We start from the raw sequence: 27,277 nt of genomic DNA on the forward strand, positions 1-27,277 counted from the left end.
CGTGGTCCGAACCAATCAAGAAGTAGCTTTAAACGAACGCGTTACACAGCCTTCAATTGTCAACCCTGACTCCCGATTCAGAAAAGTTATGTGCTTTTGGCAGTTTTGGTGACGTCGATTTCGACGGAGTTAAACCTAAGATCCGTCTAATGACTGTAGTATGTGCGTACTTTCTATTAATATTTTGCAGTTAATGGTTTTTTTCGTTTTTCATTATTTCTGGACAAAGTTGAAAGTGTTGGAACACGGCGATCCGACGTCGGTCTGCATTGATGAAGAGGAAGACGCCACCTTTATACTCTCACTCATCCTTTTTATGTCTCCATTGTTTTGATGGAATTTCCAACTTTTAGAAATATTCTCAGAGTTATCTGCAAACTAAACATAACACGTACCATATACGTCAGTCATACTAATTTTAAGCTTCAACCTGAATTAAAGACCAAAAGAGTTATGCATAACTAATAATTCGTGTACCGTATAACTTAACAAAAACCGACCAACGACCCAGGTGCTACACTGACCTGTTGAATTTCTAAAAAAAACTTTTTCACCTCTGTGTGATTCATTTCGAGTAAAAATATATTAGTCTACTCATTTTTTGATTATCTTCATGACGTAAATGGAATTTAATATTTTTCGTCAAAGTATAATCAAGTCTTCAATGTTTGCTGCAGATTACATTGATTTTAAGACGGTCCGTTCGCCAAGTATGCTCGAAGTGAATAACTAAATTATGTGTCTCTGGAATCTGACGAGGTCTCCATTGATTTCGGTCGGTGAGAGGCTGGTGCACATCTCTTAAGGGGGTCCCCTTTAAGGGACATAGCTAAATAGACATACACCGTTGTCAGATCAGACATCTGCATAACAGCATTCATCAAATTTTGAAAAGTTTGTCTCTGTATGCGAAAATGCATGAAGAAATCATAATGTGAATAGTGCTACCCAATATTTAAAATACAGAAGACTACAGGATACAGGATACATATAAAAATACAGGATTCTCTTCCGCCATTGCAGACAATTGATATTTCTTTAATTTTCCCATGATTCCACAGTGTAATTGAATTCAGTACACACAATATCACTTCCATCATCAAGCGACGAGTGGAAGAAATTATTAAACATTGATAGAACTTTAGAATTCATTTCTATACCAGTCTCCTTGTTCTCAGTCGATATTTCGCGCCTTTAATCATAAACAGAATGAGCCAGAGCGTTTTGGTGTGAACGGTTTATTTATACCACTGTGGCTGCTAAAAAAGTGCCTCATATTTTAACTAACAGTATTCGCGTCGAATGATACAGTAAATGCTAATAGTTATATGCAAGTTGATGTATATGCCTTTATAATTGATAAGTAATAGTCTTAGGATCATAGATACGCACTAAATGGAATAGTTGTTACGTCAGTTATGCACAGTATACAATAAGTGAAAAATGAATGTATTGGCTGAGCCGTGAGAAATTCTCAGTTCACACAATTGCAAATAAAATAAATATTTGTGTTTAGTAACTATGAATTCATACCTATATGTATAATCTTTGTGAAAGTGTTCTAGCCACTTGAAGAAGTATTACAGTTGCAGCTATTTACCAAGCAATACATTAAATACAAAGCAATATTTGAAAATCTGCATATTGGTGTGCTGATGTATTTGCGGCATTCGTCGTGTCAGTCAATCCACTTTGTTTCAAATTCTCAGACATCTGTGCTTGTAATAATTGGTCACATTTAAGGGGGTGTCCTATTTATGTTCGCTAAAGAGTCTTCTGTCTTGTAATTCGAAAAAAATGAAACTGTGCGATCAATTATTTCCGAATTTTCAGTGTATGTTTATTACTATGTTAGATATTAAAAAAAAATTGTCAATCATTTTTATGAAAAATTTTGCCTGCTGACTCTCCTCGCCCGTGACCCCGTAGTAGCGCCGGTCTGCCGGATTTCTTCACTTCTGGTTATCTGAAAAAGAACAAAGCGGCATTTCAGTTCGTATTCATGTAGCTATCGTTCAGTAAACGAGCATGAAAATTGTTTTTGGCAAGTGCACATTTTATAAAAAATAATTTTATTGTCTTGCCGATTCATTGAACGATAGCTGTATGTGCACGAAATAAATTGCCATTTGGCTTTTCTTTAATAATAAAGACGCATTGAAAATTCGGAAATAATTGATTGTCGAGTTTCATTTTTTTCCAATTACAAAAAAATTCTTACTTTAACGGACAAAAATGGGACATCATCCTTAAGTATTACTTGAGACTAAAGTGTGTGGGCATTTTTTCGGACTTGTAAAAAAATATTTTCAGAGGATGGAATTTTTTTCGATTCTCGACATAACTTGGATCAGGAAGGTATGGCAAAAAAGTTGGTGGTTCAAAAATCTTTAGATTTTCACTCAACTTTGTATTGCCATGAACCTTCCATTTTTGTTGTTTGTGAAGACAGGTTTTATATTAGAAAAAAAATGAAATAATTTTTGTGTAGTCATTCAAACACTTTCGATGTTATTCCTACATAATTTATAGGGATATGCAAGGAAATGTATTGTAAAATTCGCATAGCAGGCCTCGGCTACTTAGTGGCGATGGACATTTTTTTTCTGCAAGTCTCGGCACAAAATCGTATTCGATCAACCATTTGCGCTACTCCCTATGTACCTAATTTTCCAGAATCGTTTCAGTAGTAACAATATAGTGAAATTAAAATTAAAACTAACCTGCGTGTAACTACTTCTCCGAATCTCTTTAGTAATAACAGTATACAGAAACTATAAGATTATAATTAACCTGGGATGCTATGGTAAGATAACCAGTTTGTGTTGAGACTGTGGACATTTTCTCGCAGCTCCATTAAATACCCAATGCCCAATATTCTGATTTTTTTTTTGTAGGGTTTGCTACATATTTCTCTGGATTATAAGTTTTGCCAGACCTATTTAATGCAAGTTATATGAATTTTTGTGTTAATAAAAATTTGAGCAAATTCACAGTGAATGCTTTTAACTAGTACTGATGTGTGGTCAATTATGAATAACATCCAGGTGGGTTGGAAAAAAAGTAGCTGTACCGACAAAGATTGTCCTTATCGATAAAGCACTTTGGAGTGCTGCAGTTATATATTTACACGTTGGCTTATATTTACAAAGCAAATGACTAATACGAAAATAAAAAGAAAGTAAAATAAAAAATATATAAGCCTTCACAAAAACATCAGATATCTGACTCATACCAGAATCATAGTGTGTATAATTAGATTGCTAGATCCAACTAGGTGAGGTGGTGTACATCCGACAAGTTAATTAATTTACATATAAGTAACGCAGACGCTACTGCACTAGTAGCACAGTAAGAATAAATGAATTGAAATATACATATCAAGGTAAAAGTATATAGTCCAATAGTTGATGTGACGATATGCTTTTAGCGTAAAGTCAGAGAATGAGATGAAAAATTAATGAATATTGACCATCGCGCTATTGAACGATATGCATTAATCTTGAATAAATACAGAAACACGTAAATGTAAGAGGTAAGGTAAAGTATGATTTACATGTATTGAGGCCCATGTATTTCACACTAAAGTTTATATTTGCAAGTGCTGCACATATATTAAACTCACCCACCACTTTATTTCTGGCATACTCGCAACATATTGTTCAGGTTAAAATATATGACACTAAAGAAATTAAGTCTGTCAATTAGAAATTGGGCACCAGCTTTGCATTTAGTGAACAATCTTATGACCTTACTAAATTTAACTTTGATCAATGAGTGCCAAGTTCATGTTTATTTTCGCATTTCCATATCTTTTCTGACAGATCCCACACATTAATTCTTGTTTTCAAATTAGGTGTTTATTATTAGGTATTAATACTTGGCTACATGCCTATGTAAGGTGAATTTGGAACAGATGTGTAGAAGAGTAAGTAAGCACTAGCAGTTTGTGATTTCACCTCGCTTGGTGGTACCTCTCGTACTGTATGATCATCGTATTTGTACCATCTGAAAATACAAGAATATCCATAGTTAAGTACAACTAAGTGACAGTGATACAGTCAAAAATTAAGACAAATCGGAACAAAACTACAAGTTGTTTTCAGTTCATCTAGCTGTCTACTCGATTTTATGGTTATACCAGGTACAGATATATGTTTTTGTAAAAAGATTTATAAATCGATAATCCACTATACAAAACTATATAATATCGAATCCAAGACGTAAATCTTGTTTTTGCACTCCATGAAAATGTGTATGTATCTGAAAATCATGACTTGAACAAAGTTCAAGGTGACGTAGCATTTTTTCTAGATAATTTCAGAATAATTATCTTGTAGAATAGTCGATAATTATTATTTCAACATACATAAATATTCTTTTCGTTTATTTTTTTTTTGTTTCTAAAATCTCCCAGGTTCACAACAATCGTTGTAAATTCCAAGGAAAGAGGAAGAAGCAAATATTCTTGTTGTAGGTACTGACTTATTTTGTGAAGCGCTGTTGCAGTAGGCAGTGTAATGGCCACCATCCATAGTTCCATAGTGATTCGAAACTGCATACAAATTATAAGTTTGTTGATAAGAGTTTGGCACAGTAATGGTACTTCCAGAATCGTATGCTACATAACTCCTTAGATCTAGTGAAACAAGGGGGAAATCGACCGCAGTATTTATTTTTTGTATCCATCCACCAGTCTCGCCAAACCTATTTAGGTGAATTACTATTATTGGTGCCAGTTTAACAAAGTCAAACTTTTTCGTCGCATCTCTTGCAGTTTTACAGCTTGGACATCTCCATCCCGAAACTCGTTGTCCACTTACATACTTCCTTATGCAGTCCTGAAAGAGAAATCATTGTAATCACTACATTCAACTCTCTCGGGAGAACTTCCTTCCAGAGGCAAGTATTATAAAAATCTTTGTATCAGAATGAGATCTGAAAACTACTGCCAGCAACCTCCAAAGGCAGAAGTACAAAAAATTCGGAAAGACTTCGGTTCCAGTAAATCTCAACTTCATGGTGAAGATAGAAATTGGGTAATGACTGAGTTGAAATTAGACTTTGTTGAAAAATGACTACTATCGTACAGCATCAACTATACAATAATATATTAATGCTCAATAATTTTGCCTGGCTGACAATGAAACTCATTAAGTAGTGACATACATCTAGAGTACATCGATTGGTATCTGGAAGAGATAATGTCAGACTGTTGAAACTTTCATAGGTTGTGCTACTGTCTCCACATGTAGCACAGCTGATGGTGGATCTAAGTTGACCGAAAAACAACTGAGATATTATAGAAGTTTGACCATCCAGAGCTTTGTCCCATTCCTTTTCTGCATTACTAATCGGGCGATCTGATTCCGGTTTCGCCTTCTGTAAGAGGAGAGTGGTAATGTGATTCATTTAATAAGGATTGCATCGCATAACGCGAATTTTCAAGCAATGTGGACAAGTTAATTTTTTTTATTCCTACCGTTTTAAGATCGTTATGCATCCAGTCTAACAGGAATGTTAGAAATTCGTGAGAATCTTGCTGCTCATAGCTCTCGAACTGCATTTTGTACTGCCCAATTGCTACCTGATAAAAATTTAAATTACCAATTGTTTTGGCATTTTGAACATTCCAGTGATATTTACAACTTAGCTGACAACATTATGCTATTTTCAGCATACAATAATAAAATATTCGAATATTAATCAAGCTTAATTAAATTAAATATTTCGGTGTAAATCTTTGTCACCATACCTTGAGATCTCTGGGTGATATACTTCGATAATGACCACACCAAAGCGCCTTGATCACCTGCGCGACTTCTTCAACAACTTGACCTTGGTTCTTTTTATTTTTTGTATTTAAATCGTCGGTATAAAGTCCGTGAATGAAATATCTTGCCAAGCTAGTGGTGTTACTCAGGCACTGAATTATACTGTTCATGTAGCAAGAGTTTCCAAGGTTTTTGAGTCCAGTTATACCAGGATGCTGAAGTCAATACAAATTACACAACGTGAATACCGGTATTTTAACGAAGTATTTCAAAGTCTATCATTATTAACGATTGGTAAGGAATAACTTCACTAATCGCCTTTATTTACCTTCTTGAAATAACTGATGATGTATTGGGATGATAGCTTTCTATGTACTCTTGTATAAACCATATTTATTTGGCAGTGATAATATTAATTTCATTTAAAATTTGATGCATGAAAGTGAAAAATTAAACCAAGGAGTAGCCAGTTTTTTTTTCTCAAAGGCAACATATTTTTTTATGAGAGATTAAAGATTAAAATAATGATGTGAAAATTGAATTGAACCGATGTATCGCAGTTTTTGAATTTCAAACGGCAAACATTACTGGATGTCACGTAAACACAGAAATGTGGCCGACATGAGAAGGAAGAAAAACTCATGCACCGTAAAAGTTATTCCTGCAGCTATATGTAGACACAATACAACAAATGTTGTGAACCCCAGAAACCACGTGAATTTTTACCCAGTAATTTTTTTCCAGAAAATGAAGATAAATTCAGTAACACCTGGCACCTAGGTAGGTCAGTCAGTAATTACAGTTTTCCTTCATTGTGGTCTCTTGGAAGGCATGTATATATTGAACATTAGTCATTAGATTGGATTGGGAAGCCCTGCGTGATCTCCCATGCTTCCATATACATATACGTGTCTGCTAATTGGCAAACGTGACCATACAGCACGTGGAATATTGTGCCTACACAATCTGCGGATATGTATACTAATATAATCCTTATTCGGAATCAAAGTTAGATTTTTAATGACTGTTATTACGGAACCAAATATGGGTTTGTTTTTGCTTTCACAGCTTTGGCCTGTCAGGTATCGACATTGGGCATGCTTTGTAGTAACTTTGGCTTAACTTAAAGAGCAGCATGATTCTGGTACTTCGATACTGCGTAAAAAAGCAGTTGGATAAAAAAAATAGAACTCAAGCTATTCCGTTGGAATAGTATTATGGTACTAATAGCACTATATCAATTGAAGTAAAATATGGATTATACAAATAATATTTCAACAATCAAATACGTTATTCCCGCTATCTACGTATGTGATAAGAGGCAAGGTCAGGTAACCAATGATAGCTAGTCGGTAGCCGAATCTAAAGATCTTTCACCGCATGTTTGCCAAGGTGGTAATTATTTTGACACAACGACAACTAAAATAATATTTTACCTCGTAATGGAGCAATGAAGAGAAATGAATTCAAATACTCACAGGATTGCTATTATCAACTACATTGAGGAATTTGATTTGGACCATCTTCTCTTGAGATGCTTTTCTCAAATGCTATTGTACTCTTGTATGATACTTGGAAATTGTGATAAATCATTAGCATACACACAGCTACTGTGTGCACATATCTGCGAGTACAGATGTTCAGAGGAAATACAATGAATGAAAGGGCCTATTTCACAAATGATCGATCACAAGTTGTTAAACATCATGTATTATGAGAACTCATATCAGTTGAGCACTCGCTGCTTAACCAAACTAAACTAAACTCGGATACTGGTGGGTAACTAGCACATAACTGTGTTATCTCAATTTGATCGCAATATCTCCTGCACACGTGATCAATGGATTCTGATAACATTTTAGATTTTAATAACTCTTCGAAACATTTTGAAAACTCAACTGTGACAAGCAAGATCTAATATTCAAACTTTACGTATTTACATATCATTTTGGTAGAATATTAAATTGTGTTGATAGAAGATCTTTACGGCCGCTACAGTTTGATAAGATAAAAAAAAATTATATTCATTTTGTGTACATAAATTATTGAAATCTAAGGCTGAAAGTGTCAATTTATTTATACATCACAGTGAAATATTGCAGTAGCAGATAACTTCAGTTCTGTGCTCGGTATCTGCGATATTGGTGAATAAATTTCATCAAATATTGAGAACACTAATTCTGGTACGATTTTTGCATTAATATTACACAAAATTCTGAACCATGACCTTGTCTTATTCGTATAATAGCGCTATCGGAATGGTCCATACCAAAATAAAAGTATGATCAACGATGTAAAATGTGAAGAAGTGCTATTTTTAGTTCCTGCCAAAAATGACTGATAATTCAACGGGTATTAGTTAAAAAAGCTTCACTAACAGACGAAACAGATGAAAAATCCCAACACTACCGTTTAAAAAGATAGGGCTCGATGTGTGGGTTTAAACGGACATATCACAGAGATTCATATATCAAAATACCATTTCCGTTTATCTGCGACATAGCCGTTAGTCTCAATCAGCCTTTATCGCGTATCTGGTTGAGATAGGTCTTTTTCATTAGGTCCCATCGAGTTTAACACAATTAACCATTATCAGTTTTTGAAATATATTTCGATAAATGAACTATTGAACTATTCAATTTATCATAATGCATATATTCCTAACAGTCATTTACCTAGAAAGTTTTGATTAACTGCACTATTCTTACTGACAGTATGATAACATATTCTATGATAAAACAGCAGGCCAATTTGAAGTAAAGTTATGTTTGAATTATAAAGATGATTCCATTACCATGTTTCCAAACACTGGATTCATCCTCTGTTCCCGATCCCTCCTCAAAGGTTGAGTGTTGATAAAGGTATTGTTCATAATATTATTTTTATGTTGATGTTGTACCAGAGGCTTTGATGTTCTGTCGACTTGTGGTGTTTTATAGTCAAGACCTCGGATGGCCGACTCATTGCGAGTTTCCAACTGGTGTATGGACCAAATGAATATGTTCACTTCAAGTTAGGAAAACATACGCCAATTGGGAAATTTCATGAAATTTTATATTCTGATACATGCCCATAGCAATGGTCGTTTGTCTTTTGCGGAGCGCAAAGTATGTAAGTATGTAAGCCATAGCTTATACTGTGTTTGGATTGGACAAACTGACTCCGAAACTGATAGATCCAAAAATTAAAAAAATTTGTTCAAATTCTGTATGCTATCAGAATAGAGAGCTTGAAATTTTTGTAATATTTCAGAATGCTGTAACATGCGCCAGATAATATTTTTTAATTTAATGAATGTGTTGACGATTTTATAATTGTCTGCAGAATTATTCAAAATATAAGTTGTGAAAATTTTTTGGCTACATGCCGATCGATCTGGAGTGTTATCAATGTAAAAAGTTGTCTTCACGATTTATGAAGGGGGAAAAGAAATGAGCCGTGATGGCTGTGAATCTAAAAATAGATATCAACCAAGGCATACGTTATTGAATGAGAGAACGACAGACTGTGCCCAAACTGGTAAAACTGAATAGCATGATATGCTATTCAGATGGACGTTTGAAACAGATAGTTCCAGCTAAATTGAATAAAAATATTCATCATGATGTGGATCTCTGGCTCAAGAGAGTGTAGCTGAATTAATATACTGAAAGCCAGTCCAAGTTAGAAATGTCAATACAATGCTACTTCAGTCATATGAGAGTGCTATTAACATACCATGCGGATGCCTTGGAGCAGACCGCTTCAATGCACTCAGGGTGACACTATTCTACATTGGCTGAAATGCATTGAAATTATATGACTTGGTTCACATTGTGAGTGCAAAAGGCATGTTTCAGGAGACCATCTTTGTATAAAGGCAAATATGGGCTACCATTGTTTGAATTTCAATCCATCTGTTATCAATGAGCAAGTTAAAAGCAGATATTTACTTTGTGTTGTGACTTTAACTTCTTTACCTTCACGAGGTTTGGACTAGAATATGATCGTTTAAGAGCACTGTTCCTTATCTGTCCATCCTGTTTTAAAGGTGTTTTTTGCATATCCTTTTCAATAGCAGTTGGTGGAGTAGACATATTTTTACGTTTAATTTCTTCATTTTCCTCATGCTTTCTAATAATCAAATACACGTCGACATAGACAGTCATTACAAAATGAAAAAAGATTAGTCATCATACCATTGAATTTCATAATGTCGACAAGATCCTACTTGGTCACTTACTTATCTCGTTCGCTTACGAGTACTCTTTGCTCAATCGCCAGATATTGGGCTTCCTGCTCAGCAACGCCAATATCAAGTTCAAGTCTAACTTCTTCGTCGTGATGTTTAGGATTCACTTTGATTCCCTCCCGTTTGCATCTGTCCAATGCTTCTTTAATACTTGAGATTTGTTTCGTCTATATGAGTAAAAGCAGTACTTTTATAAAATATCTGACTTCATAAGACTTTGGGCACATCACTATCCTCTGTCACGTATAAATAAACTTAATAAAGTGAAAGTTAGCAATGAATATAGAGGTCTGATTGTAGGATTTCTATTTTCGTGAAATTTACTTACCATTTCAATCATAGCCTCATTTATGGTTATCGTTTGTTTCGATGTTTCAGTCTCCAGCTGCGAGCTATCATCGTCGTTATCTCTACGAATTAACTGACTCTCCAACAACAACTTCTTTTTTGCCAATTTCAACTGAGTGTTTACCGCATGACTTTTCAACCTTAATAAGTTTAGCACCTTCTCGGAATCCACATCATAAGTTTTTTCAATATTAGGTTTACTACTGCGATCGACTGCTGGTTTTTTAATGTTGCTTTCTGCAGATTCAATTATTATACTTCGTGCTTCATCATTCTGGCTGAGCCATAAACTGCTAGGGTGCAAATTTGCTGTTGTCTTTTTTGGTAAAATTACAGCTTTTGGCTGATCATCAATAAAGTCTGCTTGGACTTTTAATGTGCCAGTTAATATAGAAGAGTATTTGTTGTTCTTTTTATTAATATTTCGACTATCCAAAGTATTGGTATATGTAATTTGTGAATTTTTCTTCTCATTTAACATAGGTTTCAAACTCCTCGCTGGAATCTGCTTAACCTTTATTTCTGACATTGGTTGGTCTTCGTCCGATTGATTCCACTCTGGGTATTCCACTTCTTCCAAGATTCTTGCCATGCTGTTATCCTCAATGTCAGGGGGCATTACACCAGGATTTGTAGTCAGCGTAGGGAAACAATTTAACCATTCTTTGTAACCTCCGTCCAGTACAACTATCCTCTCGTAAGCTACACCTGGATCCCACTCAAGCAGTATTTTCCTCAGCACATTCAATTGATTGGCTGATTGCAATGAGGCTTTCGTCGACTGCCAATCTAACAATACTATCAGGTCGCAGTATTCCCGAGCTCTGTGGCGAATAACTCGACATGTTCGCTCATCTCCATTCAATCGTTTAAAAAGGTCAGTAGCTAGTATTCTGGAACATTAGAAATATTAGAAATAATTAGCGACCTGTTTCATTCATTTAATAAAAAATAATTCAAGAATCAGTCTGAAGACAGGGTGTGTTTGGAGACTAGAAAAAAAATCCCAGAATTTTTCCAACTTTTCCGGCGAAAAATATTCTTTTTCCTACGCACATAGCATAGATTACCGATATTACTTTTTATATCGAGGAAATAACAAAACCTTTCATATATTTTTATAATACCGGGCCTTATAGTCGTCACGAAGGTTGTTTGTAGCTTGCAAAATATGAAATTCTATCAATGAAATCGGAGATTTCATATTAAGAGGCCATATTAAGAATTTCAGTGTACAATAATAACTTGAATATCAAAAATATCCTGGAACCTTTATTCGGCATCAGGTACATCATGTCTCTAATGGTATAAGGACGTATGCCCCATTATACGACCTTTTAACACATGTGAAGGTAAAAAGGTGTATTTTTACCCTTTGTATTTACACGATAAATATATGGATACAATGAAAAACGTTGAAATTGAAACGTGGATCAATTAATGGTAGAAGGTCTAAGTACTGGCGGTTATGCCCTTACATCACGAACTTTATGAAAAATGATCATATTCTCTAATGGTAGAGGTTTGCATGTTCCCACATACAACCTTATACCATTGCGTCCAACATTACTTATTGAGAAAATAAAACATTTCAAATATTCTCCTCAACATTAATGAAACTTTACTTTTCAAAAGTCTCTAAAGCGTTGGCGAGAAAAAGCAATTTGGCGGATACAATCTTATACCGTTATGTACGATATTATTTTTTGACAAAAGATGAGATTATAAATTTGTAAGGGCATATCCACCAAACATAAGGCCTTTCATCTTTATTCATTTTTTCGGTTGACTTTAGTGTAGATATATATTTTGAGTGATTTTATAGCAAATGCCGCAAATGGAAAAAATTATACACCCTTTTACCACCAAATTTGCCTTTTTAGTCCATTCATCCTTCTACCATTAGACACGAGATATTATTATACAATGTCAACCAGGCAGAATGGGAAAAATATTCCCCCAAAAAATATGAATTGTGCAAAATTTATCTTATTATGATGGACTACAAGACAATTCCCGTGTTTTTTCCAGTTTTTACCCCGATACGTATACACCCTGGAAGAGTATCTAATTGAAATCCAATGGAAAATGAGTGTTTACCCAGTCTTTATTATGTCAGTTGGAATGTTAACGCATTGGTTGCTGGTGACATGTGAATTTTGAAAATCTCCTTGCTGTCTAATATCGATTACTATTATTCGATCACCCAGTTTTTGCATTTCTTGAAACATCTCCATGCATGTTATTGATGTTTCAGTCTGTTTCGTATCCGGATCATCCGTCGGTGTGTCAGGTAAATTCAGCTCGATATCCCCAACTTCATTCAATAAATCATCATCGTTTATGTGATCACTTTCAATTATCACTTTGTCAACAGTATTCACTATATGTTTAGTATTTTCTTCTAATCGTTTCACTTTATACCTGTTTTTCAATCTATCGGCAATCTCTTCCAAAAGACTTAGTATCTCCTTCACCTATAATTTACACACACTCAGCTGTATAATTGAGGTATGGATTTTTGGAAAATCAGTAATGCTCAAAAGTCAAGAAACATTTTCTAAAAAGTATGGGGACTGGATGATTGAGAGTAAAAAAAACTGAAGGAAATGGGTGTAAACACTATATTTTCTGCCATCTACCAAAACCCATACCTTTTACATAAAATTACCTTAGACCCCGAAACATAAGGCTTGAGGAATTCTTTGTTTTCTGTGAAATCAGGCGTTTTTTGGAGCCACCGAATACACTGAATCCATCGCATATAAACTATATAAGCCATTTCATCGTCCCCAGTCAATCTGTGTTTCTTTCCTTCGTCGAGTAATTTTCCCAAAGATTTACAGACCAGCCTAGGGTTTTTCTTTTCGAATTTAACTTCTGCTTGACTAGTCAAATCTTCGAAACATGTGGCACAATGGAGCGGACAAGTGGGTACAGTACTTGGCATTGTCACCGTAAGATTCTGTTGTTAAATTAAAGGGTTAATCAGGTCGTCCGCTGAACCAACTATTTGGAAGTTGAGGTTTCTGCAACTAGTTAATCCTATGGTCAATTGAAAGTTGCACCGACATCGTGAAGTTTTATCAACATTAGTACACATTGAACAAGACTCATCATATTTTAATACTTTTTGTTAATGCAATAGGAATTACGAAATCTGTATTTGTCAGATTGAGATAAAGCCCAGATTCTCTAAGTTGACTGTATTTGGAGAATTCGGAAGATTTGATCGTAGGAAATACATAGCATGCCGCATAAAAGGTAAGTACGTAACACAACATTGGTGGTTATGCAAACTGTGACATTTGCCTTCTCGTCCCTTTCGTTGTTGATTTAAACATCCTAGTGTTTCGACAGTGGGAAGAGAAAGATACCGTTGCTCGCAACTCCCAACTGACAGGTGACAAATAATTAAAGTCAATGCAGATAATCCAAAGCACTAAAATGTATTCCACATGAAACGCGTACCGCGCACATACATAGAGGTATTTGACGGAATCTGACCATTCTGACCCGACAGATCACAGTCACCGTGTAAGATCATCCTTAGACCATACAGAAGATAGGTTCACATAGGCGCGGCGGTGCGGAGCGCGGTTGAGTGGTAACCAATCACAATGCTTAAAATCTAGTGAACACCATATTTTAGGCATTTTGATTAGTTAACGCTTGACCGCGCTCGCGTCACAGTGACGTCCTCCAGTACTCCGCGAAAATTCCCGAATTTTAGACACTAGAAATTATTGCCGAAGTACATACATACATACATACCTACAGCTAGACTCAAGCTATAGCAGCGTGAAGGTAAGATTTCACGGGCGGTAAAAAGCAACAGCAGTTTAGTAACTTACTTGATGTTACTAACGTCGGTCTAGTTATTTGCGCAGTTTCAGCGTTGCTCGTGAATTTGCTGTTCTGCTGTTCGGATGAATGAAATTCAAGCAGCAAAAACTTGCGCCGGAAGTGCTAGTAACTTTCAATGAACTGCTGCTGCTGCTGCTACTTTTTGCTGCCCATGAGATCTTAGGGTTCGTTCCCAAATTAGCTGTCAGTTCCTAAAACTCCCTAGGATAGAGTCAGACCTATGGTGCGTTCCGGAATTAGCTGGCAGCGTTAAAAACTCCCTAGGACAGAGATAGAGCAGCCCCGAACTTGTCCGCACAAAAGAGATGAAAGATTGTTGACAGCACTGAGAGCTAATATCGGAACGCACCCCTAGTCACAAACTCGGCAGCGTAAAAAAGGTAAAAGATTTCTGACAGCACTGGAAGCTAATATCGGAACGCATCCTTTAGCCTGACGCCAGTGGCGTCACGCCACGGTAGCGAAAAACCACGGAGCAGTAGGAGTCCTACTTACTGCTCCGTGCGGAAAACTGCCCATGAAAATATATCGGCAGGACGGTCAGTCTCGGGATATGATGTGCAATAGAGAACGACGTAACTTCTGTCACTCTTTCTTCTCCCGAATGCGGCGCATGTGCCGTTGGCCCTAACTCAGATTAATTGAAAATCGTCAGGACTTGGGTTCACACGGTTCACGGTGTAAGATAGGCACCGACTACGTTTGCATCCGACAATCAATGTCAAGGTACCTCGCAAGGTACTGTCAACCAAGTGGAGTAATCAGCATCCATTTCGACGGAATAGACGAATTAAGGAGCTGTAGAATATTGCGACATGGTTGCAGGTTGCAGATTTCTCAATCCTTCAACACATTTACAAGAAAAGTAATAATTCTATAAAGATGGACTTCGAAAGCCCTGATGTTGAAAAAGATTTTCCCGGCTTGTACGCTTCGGAATCCGGAAGAAAGAGCAACGAAAGCGACTGTAAGATATTAATGATTCTTCACTCTAAGAGCACGGGCTCATTTTTTGCCTGAAGAAATCCTACACGTATGCGCCCGCGTGCAATAGCCTAACATTCCCCGTGTGGGAACTGTGTTACCATTTTGGCATAAATTTCCCAATTTTTTCGAGAATTGAATAAATCTTCATCGAGTTATATAACTTGTAACGGACATAAAGACATAGGCCGAACTGCTGTGTAGAGCCATACAAGGTGCACTGGTCTATGGTGTCTAATTCTAAGAAATTGAAGGGTCGCATTTTATATTATACCTGTAGTGTCTGACATTTGACTTGAAAATCATAGTATTGAAAATTAATCAAACCTCTACTTCAAACCATATTTATGTTGGAAAGTTAGTGACGATGGACACGATAGGCCATCCAAGAAAGAACTTCTCATTGGCAAACGTAAAGACAAAAAAGACAAAAAGGATCGTGGATATGCTACACTAGAGGGTGAAAGCTCCCCGGAAGAAGAAATCGAAACCAAGTATTACAATACTTATGCCTTTATAATAATAATGCCTTTCATTTGATGATGCTTTCTCAATCAGATATCTCAGTTTACTGAATTGTTGCTTGCTTTTCAACACACATTTGTCTATGGAATTAATTTCAATAACTATCATTCAAATCGTCGAATAATGTACATTTGCAAAGAGGGATTGGAGGCAGTAAATTTTTTTTATATAACGTCAGTATTGCTTCGGCGTCTTTTTTTACTTGTGTTATTGACGTAAACCAATTGTTTTTACAACAGTACCAAAAAAGAGCATCGATATACGTTAAAGTGTACTTTGACATCCTAGTACTTGAAAATGTTTTTTTTTCGTACTTGGCAACAAAAAAAAAAAAAAAAAAAAAAATTTCTGTCACATAAATCATCGTGTGTACCATGAAGGCAAAGTCTTTTTTACCTTACTTATTTACAATATTAATTTTCGGCTTGCGTACGCGCTCACCTATAACTTACATTGCAAACTTGTGTTCGGCATGAAAGACCTACTTTGCTTCTTTGGTGCACAATCTACTATTACCATTACTGACTTTCGTTTCGCTTGAAACTTTTCATTATTCCTCATAGTCACTTTTAGTGACTTTTTCTTATCAAGCTGAACCTTGTCAGGATACTCCCTATTACATATTCGTAATCAACATTAGTATGGTAGATCTAATTACATTTGCAGCCCATTAGCTGTTACCTGTCAATTGGCTGAGATTCTGAAATTAATAGCTGCTGTCATCATTCAGAGATGGACGACGTTCACATTTTCATTAAAAAAATGTTATTCCTAGCTACTCCGTTTTTGGTTGAAATAAGTAATAGTGCTTAATAAATATGTCTAACAACAGTTCTGTTTCTACTTGTAGTGATTTAGTTTTGTTGATTATACTTGTTCTAATTTACTTTACAAACTTGTATTTTGTGATAAAAGTTTTTATTTACTATGTACAAGAGACAGGCAATTAATTCTCTAACTAATAACATTTCCAGATGGTTTTCGGGTATGCTCAATTACTCGAGATAGTTTTTGTAGGTTTAGATTTGACATTTGTATCTTATACGGTTTAGACTATGAATTAGTTAACGGCTTCTGAGTATCGCGTGTATTGATTTGAGATATGCTTTCAAGATATATCTAAAAGGCACTTATAAATCCACATCTTACCCAAGCCATTTTGCATCTATGCATGTGCGTGCGTGTGTGTTTGTGTGCGTGTGTAATGGAAGATAAATGTGTTTAGCCATCTTTTGATATGGTATGCATTGTATTAGTAAATCCATAAATCCTTTAGGAGTCCGTCAAAGTCAAAAAAATCTAAAACATTCAAGTTCCCATCTAAGAAGGAAAAGCGAGAGAAATCCAGAGAAAAGGATGGTAAGGAAAAGGAAACAGATAAAGAAAGAGAGAGGAAAAAAAAAGATAGAGACGACAGGGATATGGATAAAGAAAAACGTAAAGATAAAGATAAGGAGAAATCCAAGCAAAAGTTGAAGGATCGCAAAAAAGGAAAACACGGGGAAGAAATTGTTGACATTGGTGGTAAGGCAGTTACAGAGAATACTGAACACCTGTGATTGGGGTGATATACCAATAAAAATGAATCAATATTTATTGATCAACATGTTTCAGAGGAACAACCAATCTTTGGCGTTGCTCTGCAGGTGGCTGTGGAAAGAGGACGTTGTCATGACGGAGTCGAGCTTCCATTGGTTGTAAGAAATTGCATCGATTACATTGAAGAATATGGCAAGTCAATAGCATCAATAATTATATCTTTGAACATTTAGTGAAAAATGGCTAAACGGCCAGGCTTGTGTACTTCATCTTGATAGTGATTTTGTATGGAAGTGCCTTTGTGGCATAAAAATATCAAGGCAGAAGAGGCATTAAGGGGGGGGGGGGGGGGGGGGTCTATCAACTAAAGTAGCTGACGGCTGTTAATTTTTTTCTGAATACTGTTTTGTGTTCCAAAAAACATGCTTAAAGCTCACGGCGAGAAAAAAATGATTTAACCCTGGTTGATTTTGTATACACGTAAATACGAAATCGGCCAGGGTCAAATAATTTTTTTCTCGCTGTGAGTTTTGGAACACAAAACAGCATTCAGGAAGAAATTGACAGCCATCAGCAAATTATAGTTCTGATAGCGACTTTAGTCGTTGGACCCCCTCCCCCTCCGTAAAAGTTTCCCGTGTAATCATTGAATCTGAAGACATAAAAATGTTATTAAATTATTCAAGTTTATTATTGCCTACTACATAAAAACATGTGCCTCAGGTCCACTCAAGTACACAATCTCTACCAAAAGAATTGTCCGTAGCTGATTATCTCTGATATTCTCCAATCGAAATTGTGAAATGGCCTGACACTGCGACGCCTACACATATCTGCAAACTTTCTCGTTATCGCTTCCAGGTATGACTGTGGACGGACTATACAAAGTTTCAGCAGTAAAATCTAAGGTCCAACATTTACGAAAACTTTACAATCAACGAGAAGTGGTAGACATGTCAGAGTTTGATCCTATGGTGGCTACAAGTCTGTTGATACTATTTCTCAGGTTGTAATTGAATTCTGACTGAAACATTTTTCAATAAAAATGAAAATATACCAGGTGCATAATTACATTGAGTAATCAGGACTTCTGTCTTCTGCCTTGTAGAGAGTTGCCTGAACCAATACTTCAAAATGACGAAGTTGTATCTCGATTTGAACAGGCAGCTTCATTGAAGGAAGTTGCTTTGAGAGAAACGCAGCTAATTGATCTGATAAGTCAACTACCCAAGTGTAACAAGACTCTTTTGGCATGGGTGATCTTGCATTTAGATCACCTCACTGCGCATGTGAGTGGTCTAGAGTAACTATTGCTTGGATGCTCAATGAATTGTGGTTCTTATCAAATTTCAGGAAAAAACTACCAAAATGAACGCCCAGTCTATTGCAATGACACTGAGTCCAGTTTTACAAATGAGCCATCGACTACTCTTGGCATTGCTTTTACATTGCAAGGCATTATTTGCAAATGTTGAATTAACCAAATATATTCCACCATTGGCCTCTGGTAGTCCAAACTTGCCGGACACCGTGGATGCCATAGCTGCCGAGTTGGCCAAACAAGAATCGTTATTGTCTCAAATTCATATGCAAATGAACGCAGGATTTGTTACCAAATTGAGAGAAGAACAATTGTGGGAAGTGCAGCGTCTTATAACACAGCTCAAGGTGAGAGGTTTTACAATTACGCAAAAAAAGAAATACAGATTCCAGAATGGAGAAAAAAATATCTATCAAATATCAGTATGAGCAAACTAGCCGATCAATATAAGTACATTAATATTCCTTCCTTAGTTTGGAATCTTTGTTTAAGAAATGAAGTTCTAGAAATGACAATCATCCTGTATGTTTGAGAATAGCACAGATTGCAGACTTATTACACTTGTAGAGAAAATACAAAACCGTGCAAAAACTGGAGGGATCAGCACAGAAAAGTTTGGAAGAAGATTTGAAATTAGGTGACGAGGGTAATGTTGATATCAGTTTGCATAAAGCTAAGCTCGTGCCTGATGAAGATAATAGTTACATCAAAAGTGATTATCAGCCATTGCCTATGGCTGTTGTAATCCGTAACCAAAGTTGTTCTCAAAGTATCGATGAGTCAAACGACCAATGTGACACACCTGAAGTGAATGAGAAATTAGGAATGCTCCCTGCAAGTAAACATGTTTCGCAAACTAAATGCATCCAAGAAAAACTGGATTGCACCAGTACTGAACTAACACCAGACGAAATAATTAATGAAAATAGTGGGGAAACTTTGCAAATTTGTATGTATAATATGTTAAATGAAACTTGCATTTGTTTTTTTTTAAATAATTCCAAATCAAATTGTCACAACTAGAAAATATGATTTATACCTGCTTTTTTAAAGTGAAAGCTCGACAGATATCTCTCGATAATGACGAGGAACTGAGAGAACGGCTGATCTATGGCGAATTATTGGCAATGCAGGCATCACTAGGATCGCGTATTGCCGAAGAGCGAGGTGAAGTAAAACGATTGGCTGAGCTTTTGATGAATAAAGACAATGAAAGAAGTAAGCCGATAGACATTCCCCATACCCCTGAGGAAGCTGAAAGGGTTGCAACAATTGAACTTGTTCTGGAAAATCAGATGCTGGAGGTAAAAATTACATTTCATAGTTACTTTTATTCAATGTGACATACACGAACATTAATTTTTCGTCAACTCCAAGAAAATTCATACAAGGGTTTGCATTCAAAGTTGCGCAATTTGGAAATTTTTTAAGCAGTACTTCTGCAACGAAATGTAACATTGTGCATAATTTTAGGCCTGCACGTAGTTTTTCAAAAGCGATACAACGCTTTGTAATTTTCAAGGGTCCTTTCTGACAAATAAATAAATAAATAGATGAACAAACCGAATGAATCATTATTGGCAAAGTTTTCAGTTCTAATAACAGGGTTATCAAAATTTTAGTGTCGCGTGTAATCATGATGTAGATATAATACAGTTTACATTAAGGATTTTGAACCACTTCTCATATTTAAGAATTATCAAACATTCAAGGGATATTAGACTGTACACATTTTACCGTACAAAAATTTTCATTGGTTTTGGTTCCAGAGTTTTCGTTACGAATCATTTTGCCTGATGAATGACTACTTTTAGTAATGGCAGTATTAACGAAAGATCGAACTTTCCTTCATTTTATATACATCACAAGATTAGCATTTCATTATTATTGTTTTCTTGCATTAAACTCTAAATAAAAACGAATGAGTTTTTTTTGAAAAAGGTAGGTTGCAACACTTAACAGAATGTGTTATTTTTATATGATGAATTATTACTACAGAATTTCGTAATTTTTAGAATAAATTGAGTCATTTTATGTTTAATTTATTTTTTAAAGTAAGATAGTGTCAACAAATTTATGTGCATGAAGCGTTTCACGGTTACATGATCATGAATAAATATTTACTCCGTACTCATTTGTGTGCGACTCAGTTCGACCAACATTATTCATGACCTCGAGTGGAAAGATAAAACATAAAAAAGAATTCATATTCTTTCTGTTATTTATTTTGAAAACTATGAAGTTCTATAACAATATTTCATGACTTCAGTAATGTATTTTGGTGAAGCTCCATATTTTGCCTGCACTTTTTCCACTCTGAATAATTTTATAAAAAACTTGAAGATATAATAATAATAATAAAACAAAATACACTCTAAAGACGGCATCACCCACAAAAACCTACTCCCAAGCTTGAAATTTTGCAGTTTTATACATTGCCCATATCAAATAAGTATGACGTATGTATATGTTGCTAATTATTGTTTTAGAAAAAAAAGGCCACACTTGTAAGAACTATTATTGAAGAAAATATGGCTTGCGTTGAATTACGTGCACAGTTCGTGATACAACAACTTTTTCATCAAAACTGTACACTTGCTGCAAAACAAATTTAATCATTTCTAAGGTAATGACAGTAAATTAATTTACGAAGATGTTTCTTGAACTAGCATAGAATATACATGACGCAAGGAAATAAGGTGAAACAATGCGCATACGCTTTAGTTGAACCAATTAGAGAACGTATCCAAGGTGACGTCATATAGGCTTGATATTTTGTTCTTCAGTGTTTATATTATTATTTTTGCAAGTTTTAACAGCACAAACTGGGGTTTTCAGCAAACGGAATGTACAGAAATAAATAAGTAACCTCAAGTAACCTATTTACGTGATTTCTGTGACTTCATCTTGCGTATACGCTGCCTGAGCGAAAATCGGTCTTCAGTTCTGACACACCTTATCTCCTCACATCGTGACAATGTAAACCGATCTGACTCTCATGCGTCTTTGACATATCTTTGTGACGCTCAAAAGGTCTTCAAGAATCAATATATTATAGCTACAGTTTTCAAGTAGTGGCTGAGTTTTTACCTAGATGGTTGAACAATCGGCCCACACATCTATAAATTAATATAATATTTATTGAGAAGTCGCATTGTTGTACAAAGTCATTTATTATCATGTACATTTAACTTTTTTCAATTTAAAAGCCCCATAAAAGTTCGTAGCTATGTCATTTTGTTGCGAATGTTGGAAAATAGTTTCCAAATAATCCCCGTAACGTTTCGTTATAAGTTCATTGTAGCCGCACAATTTCACGGATATTACTTTTTTGGGTGCAGGAACAGCAGGCTTGAACATGACCCCTGTCGTTTCGTATTCGTGAAAGAGGTCCACTGGAGATCTTAAAAAGGAGGGAAAAGAATATATTGAAAAATGAATTATTACTATTATTACCAGCAAATGTTTTGTAAGCATACTTCGAAACCACCATCAATAGTGGTTCTTTTTTTTAAATATATTAAATTGTCCCTGCATATATAACCATTCCTCACACTCACAATTTCCCAAATTCTGGCTCTAAGCTGCCCTCTCCACTTGTAGGAACTCCTTTCGCAATATTCTTCGCCATTTTTTGCACCATTGGATGATAGTGTGTCTGAAAGTGAATGGTATTAAGTCAACAGACGTATCCTCACCATTTTGTGCTGAAAAAATGCTATTTATTTTAAGTTTACTTGTAAAGGAACGAGTTCCCACAAAGCTGAACGTTGAGCATTGCAATATTCTGGTTCATTCAGCACCGAATCATAGAAACCTTCTCCTATGGAGGAATCCGTGTCCAGTAAAATGTCAGCTGCTTTTCCAAGTTGCATCACCGTCTTGATGATAGCTAGTACCCCAAGCGTACCATTGTGTTCTAATTGTAGTGCCAAAATACTTATTCGTTTCAAAAAGGCAGCAAGTCGATTCTGTGAGATGTTCTTACGTTTTTTTATCAAAATGTTACCCAGTGTTCGTAAAATAATTATTAAATCCGCATGATTTTTACCCGCACGAATACCAAGTAAGTTTCTATAGAGGTGCGAATAAAACCTGAAAAACAAATATGAAAGAATTATCCCGCACTTGGTCGTCTGATATTTTTATTTATATATCGTAAGTGTACTATTTTCCGAAGCTCATACTTACCTTGATGGATCAATGTTCAATGCCTCCCCTTGCCCAGATAAAATAACAAAGACAGTTTCAATGCAATACAGTTGCTCTTTCAAACTTAAGGTGTTGCCTTCCAATAACCGATTCAGAACATTGACTAAATCTTGATAGAACTCTATATTAATGCTGTGTGCAAACCTACGAAAATTAAATAAATGCTCTTTCACATGATATCATTTGAACAAGTTAAGTTAGAAACTGTTGTAAAGTCTAATTGTTTCTTAATACCACTTTAAGGACAAAAATCACGTCTTTCTGATTGGGAAGGGGAACCAAGTAGTAGAGGAGTATGTAGATACACCTGCTGTACTTAGATCACATGATATCTGTTGAATATTCGAGTGTGAAATGCTATGTTATTATCAACCCAAACATTGATAGTAAATCTTTGGGGCTTCGCAAAAGCACCTATTCTGAGGAAAATTCAGCGTACGATAACCTGACAGTCAGCATTACCACTTGGTACAGCTGGTGTATTCATATGCATATGTCTCCCTCCTTGGTCTATCTTCACCCACCAAATTTGAATTGGCTTAAAGATGTCTCATGTTTATCCATAAGATACTTTAATTTGTGAGGAAAAAATGAGGTGATAATTTGTGCTTAAATGAAAACGTACTTAGCTAATCCTTGTAACGTAATGGACAACATTTTGCCCGTTGGGTTTTGCTTCAGAGTGCGGAAGTAAATAGTGAACACTATGCTGGTTATATCGGTCAGCACCTGTTGCTTGCTCTGTTTATTCTCTTCCGCTTTAGTCTCCATCATCTCTTTTTCAACCTGTTCTAGCTTCTTTTTTCTCTTCCGTTCTCGTTTACTCATAGAAATTAATTTCTGCTTATGCATCTGGAGTTTCTTCTGTTTCAATTCTTCTATTTTGCCCTTGTCCAAATCTATATCAGAAATTTTCAGAACCAACAGTACGGTCAATAATTCAGCATAAACTGAGTGACCCCTAGTTTTTATATACTGATTTATCCGACGCACAATCTGTAAAAAGGACAAAGAGATCAAGAACTGGCAAAGCATTAGTGTCAACAAATTTTGATCAAGACTAAGGAAAGTTTCCTTATCTACTATCTTTGTATTTCAATGGGAGATTAATTTTATCATACAAACTCTCACCACAAGAGATAATTCGCCACGTTTATCTTCCTTGAATATTTGAGTAACACATTTAGCCACTATCTCCCTTACACTTGACCATTTACTATCTAAGTATGGAACCAAAAGGTTAGCAATATTGACAGAGAAATTGAAATATGGATGTGCGACCAAAAGCTCTGACATACAACTGATAGCAATTTCTCCCAATCTTTTTTCCTGCTCTTGTAACTTGTTCATGTTACTGCTCTTTCTGTTCAATGTGCTAGCCAATTTTTCAAGCTTCTGTAAGTACAACTTGTAGCTTTTCAACATTACTGCTTCATAATTTTGTAAATTCAATGTCTCCTTTCTCACTAAAAAAAATTTCATTTCATGATTTTATTAGCATGATATATCATCATATAGAATAATATGAGGAACAATATGAGAGGCGTTTCAAAGGAATTGAATTGTGGACTAGATCAGTAATCATTATCATACATTTAACTTTATCTTGGGGGATTTGTTTAATGCTGTAAGAAGGTAGAATGTCCTTGAATACTTCCAACAAGGATACCATTGCCAATTTCCTAACAGTAATATAAACTTCTGGATGATCTTCTTCCATAAGTGACAAAAGTACTTTCAAGTTTCCAGCCTTCAGTTCAGGATTTTCTAATAATCCACTTGACAAAATTCCGATCTTGAAACGACGTGATTGGAGTACCTCTTCTCTGCATGCCAACAGTTCTACCACTGATACTGGTTTACTTACATCTATTTTTCCCTCTTCCTAAACAAAGTGTTAATTAATACCACGTGCATTTTAATATAAAAATATACCTTTAATATACCACGGCTCTTGAAAGAGTTTCCCTTTTACAATGGATTTACATCGCTCGTAAATATCAATATCTCAGTCTTTTGTTTAATCATTATTCTCAGATTTGGGTAATTTCTTACAACATATTCTAGGTTCAGTTCCTGGTCGCTCAATTCTTCATCATCTACAGACTGTAGATCATTACTTTTATGCTCCTGCTCAATTCTTAATTCTTTCTCTTCATCCAACTTCTCTATTTCACTTAGTGGAACATGCCGCTCAATTAATTTATTTTGAGATTTGATGGGCAGAAGCATACGTGTGCGACTAGTTGTAACTGTGGTGTCGACTGTCGCATTTTCATACTTCTCCTCTAAATCATCAAATTCTGTTGATTTTCTCCATTTTCGTTTGATTTTAGACTCTGGTCTAGATTAAGAAAATGCAGAAAGTGACTTGTTTTAGTATATTAGCAAGCTAGATGGCTCCTCCAATTGGGAGATACTTTGAGAAAAATGAAAATTAACTTTAACAAAATGTCAAGATGGTAGTGTATTGTAATTATAGACTGTTGAAGAGAAAATTAATATTTTGACATTTATATGGTTAAAATTTTCTGTTTGGATAGATGGTGCTGAAATCACCAGAGATTACCTTTTTTTTTAGGTACTCCATAATACTAACACAAGTTTTTATTCCATCATTGTATATAAAGGTATAAATTTGGATTAATTACGTACTGGCTTAATCGAATTCGGCTAAGCAGATTGTAACTCTGGTTAGATACAGCTTTTTTCAAAAATTCCAAGTCATCTTTTTCAACCATTCCAAGCATATCTTCACCATGATCGCTCTCATCTTCTGTTTCAACATTATCTGATACGAGTGTCGTGGGTGGCTTTTGCAACTGTTTTCGAGTTTTATGATTTCTACGGCTCTTCAATTTTCCCTGCTTAGAAAGTTTAGTCCTCGTCTGATTGTTCCTTTTTATCTTACTGATTTTCGACTTTGCTATTTTCTTGACGAAATAATAGAACAAGCAAATTAATAAGAGCACTAAAATATTACAGAACTGCATTTACTAACGTTAATGAAATATCAGGGAAAAAATCATCGATGTCCAATTTCGGATATAACTTTCAAGAAGCTTTTTAAAACATGAGTATGTTTGTCATTAGGATTTATTAAATTTTAGACCATCCTAAAGGTGTGAAATAATGATTTTTCCTCACGTGCATTCTTATAACAACGTTACTAACTTTAAACTTCTTAAATGCTGCATATTCTCTGATGACTGGCATCCAGATTGAAAAAGAGCTCTTGTTAAATATGAATGGTGCAAAAAATTTGCATCAAAAAGTAAGGGTAACATGATAGATAAAAAATTCAAAACACGTGTCTCAGTTTCTCCTAACACTACAGAGAATCGGTGTTGTTTACTAATTGAAGTCATCTAGAAAAAACATTTTAGGTCATCTCTAGCTGACTCATACACATGAATTAGTTTTCATTGTTGATTTTAAGAGCATTTGTGCACGAATATGCTATCATGTGAGAGATCATAATTCTTTACATGTGTCGAAAGTACGAATTCCCGAGAATCGATAATACTGTATATGATTATTGTTGCAATGAACAGATTGATAGAATAGCGCGTTGCACCTTTAGGTTATGTCACCTTGTGCAATCGGGTGAAGATTTGTTACAGTGCATCTAAATCATATATATATAAAAATTTATTTGACTTACCCCCATATCAGAAAACTGGTTTTTAAGCAGAAATGGTAAACGCTGCTTTCATACACACGCCACTTCCAGCGTCAATCAATTTCAAAATTGATGCCATGCACGTGGTCTACACGGGTGTCGGGTGATGGGATCGTTAATTCACGACATTCACGAGCTGAGGAGCTAGGGGGTGACATTCAATGCGTTCCGAAATACACTTGCAGTAAGTACTTTCTGCCCAACGCTGCCGACTACTCCCGACCAGCGTTGCCAACTCTTCTAGAGTAAATTATCGACGCAGGGCCGTGAAATTATGGTACTTTTATGGTACAGTCATCAAACGAAATTATTGATTCAGGACCGTAAATTATGGTACTTTAAAGCCCTGTATCCGCGATCAAAGCTTTTCAATTAGGTAAATAGAAAGAAAAAAATACTCAGAGTTGACTCATAGATGAGACTTGGATTGAAAGGTTGGATCAAACATTTTGGTGAATTTATTTTACATGTCCAGAAAAATTGAGAATATGATAATATTATCTGATATGTAGATCATAAATTAACTGAGGTTATATGACCGTGTATCAAGGTTTCGTGAAAAAGCTAGTGTAGCGCAGAGGACGAGGTTTTCAACTGCGACACAATGCGACACAGTGTCAACATTTCTGGTGTATTCCTTCGCCCGGATTGTCTGCTTACGCCAGAAAGTTGACACTGCGTTAGATTGTGTCGGTATGTGAAAACTCCCAAATAACTGATGAAAAGTGTTGTGCAGGTCCCCGCTAGGGGTCGAGCTAGCCAGGCTGAAAAAAATAACTAGGAGCAAGTACCAG

At 35.6% G+C, this 27,277-nt stretch overlaps 3 protein-coding genes across 7 annotated transcripts; 1 reads left to right on the top strand and 2 right to left on the bottom strand.

Moving 5' to 3' along the window:
• Positions 1-2,607: 2,607 nt before the first annotated feature.
• LOC124413300 (ubiquitin carboxyl-terminal hydrolase 8) lies at positions 2,608-13,857 on the bottom strand. The gene is given in 12 exon segments (XM_046893807.1): positions 2,608-2,938; positions 3,893-4,008; positions 4,486-4,841; positions 5,170-5,382; positions 5,483-5,587; positions 5,756-5,989; positions 8,569-8,751; positions 9,734-9,887; positions 9,997-10,172; positions 10,334-11,246; positions 12,454-12,830; positions 13,025-13,857. Coding segments are annotated over 12 exon segments (3,243 nt in total). The 5' UTR covers positions 13,304-13,857; the 3' UTR covers positions 2,608-2,801.
• A 1,059-nt stretch (positions 13,858-14,916) lies between these two features.
• Positions 14,917-25,314, top strand: LOC124413296 (ralA-binding protein 1). 5 transcript variants are annotated; one of them, XM_046893798.1, is made up of 11 exons: positions 14,921-15,187; positions 15,563-15,698; positions 17,006-17,253; positions 17,344-17,460; positions 18,130-18,274; positions 18,377-18,557; positions 18,622-18,936; positions 19,157-19,412; positions 19,643-19,893; positions 21,079-21,217; positions 25,140-25,314. In XM_046893798.1, the coding sequence occupies exons 1-10, from the start codon at positions 15,103-15,105 to the stop codon at positions 21,202-21,204; spliced, it is 1,860 nt and encodes a 619-aa protein (XP_046749754.1). In that variant the 5' UTR covers positions 14,921-15,102; the 3' UTR covers positions 21,205-21,217; positions 25,140-25,314. The 5 variants fall into 5 exon arrangements, with proteins under 5 accessions (XP_046749756.1, XP_046749757.1, XP_046749754.1 ...); XM_046893797.1 differs by having other exon boundaries at positions 14,934-15,187; positions 19,157-19,538; XM_046893800.1 differs by lacking the exon at positions 19,157-19,412 and having other exon boundaries at positions 14,917-15,187; positions 19,657-19,893.
• Positions 21,749-26,600, bottom strand: LOC124413293 (nucleolar complex protein 3 homolog). Its single transcript, XM_046893794.1, has 10 exons — positions 26,466-26,600; positions 25,457-25,734; positions 24,857-25,145; positions 24,395-24,686; positions 23,933-24,267; positions 23,427-23,797; positions 22,781-22,945; positions 22,327-22,684; positions 22,150-22,247; positions 21,749-21,992 (listed from the first exon to the last, which is right to left on the bottom strand). Exons 1-10 carry the CDS (start codon positions 26,469-26,471, stop codon positions 21,767-21,769), a joined length of 2,418 nt encoding a protein of 805 aa, XP_046749750.1. The 5' UTR covers positions 26,472-26,600; the 3' UTR covers positions 21,749-21,766.
• Positions 26,601-27,277: the final 677 nt, after the last annotated feature.

The sequence above is a fragment of the Diprion similis genome, chromosome 12 (genome assembly GCF_021155765.1).
Source record: "Diprion similis isolate iyDipSimi1 chromosome 12, iyDipSimi1.1, whole genome shotgun sequence".
In the NCBI taxonomy this organism is placed as follows: Eukaryota; Metazoa; Arthropoda; class Insecta; order Hymenoptera; family Diprionidae; genus Diprion; species Diprion similis.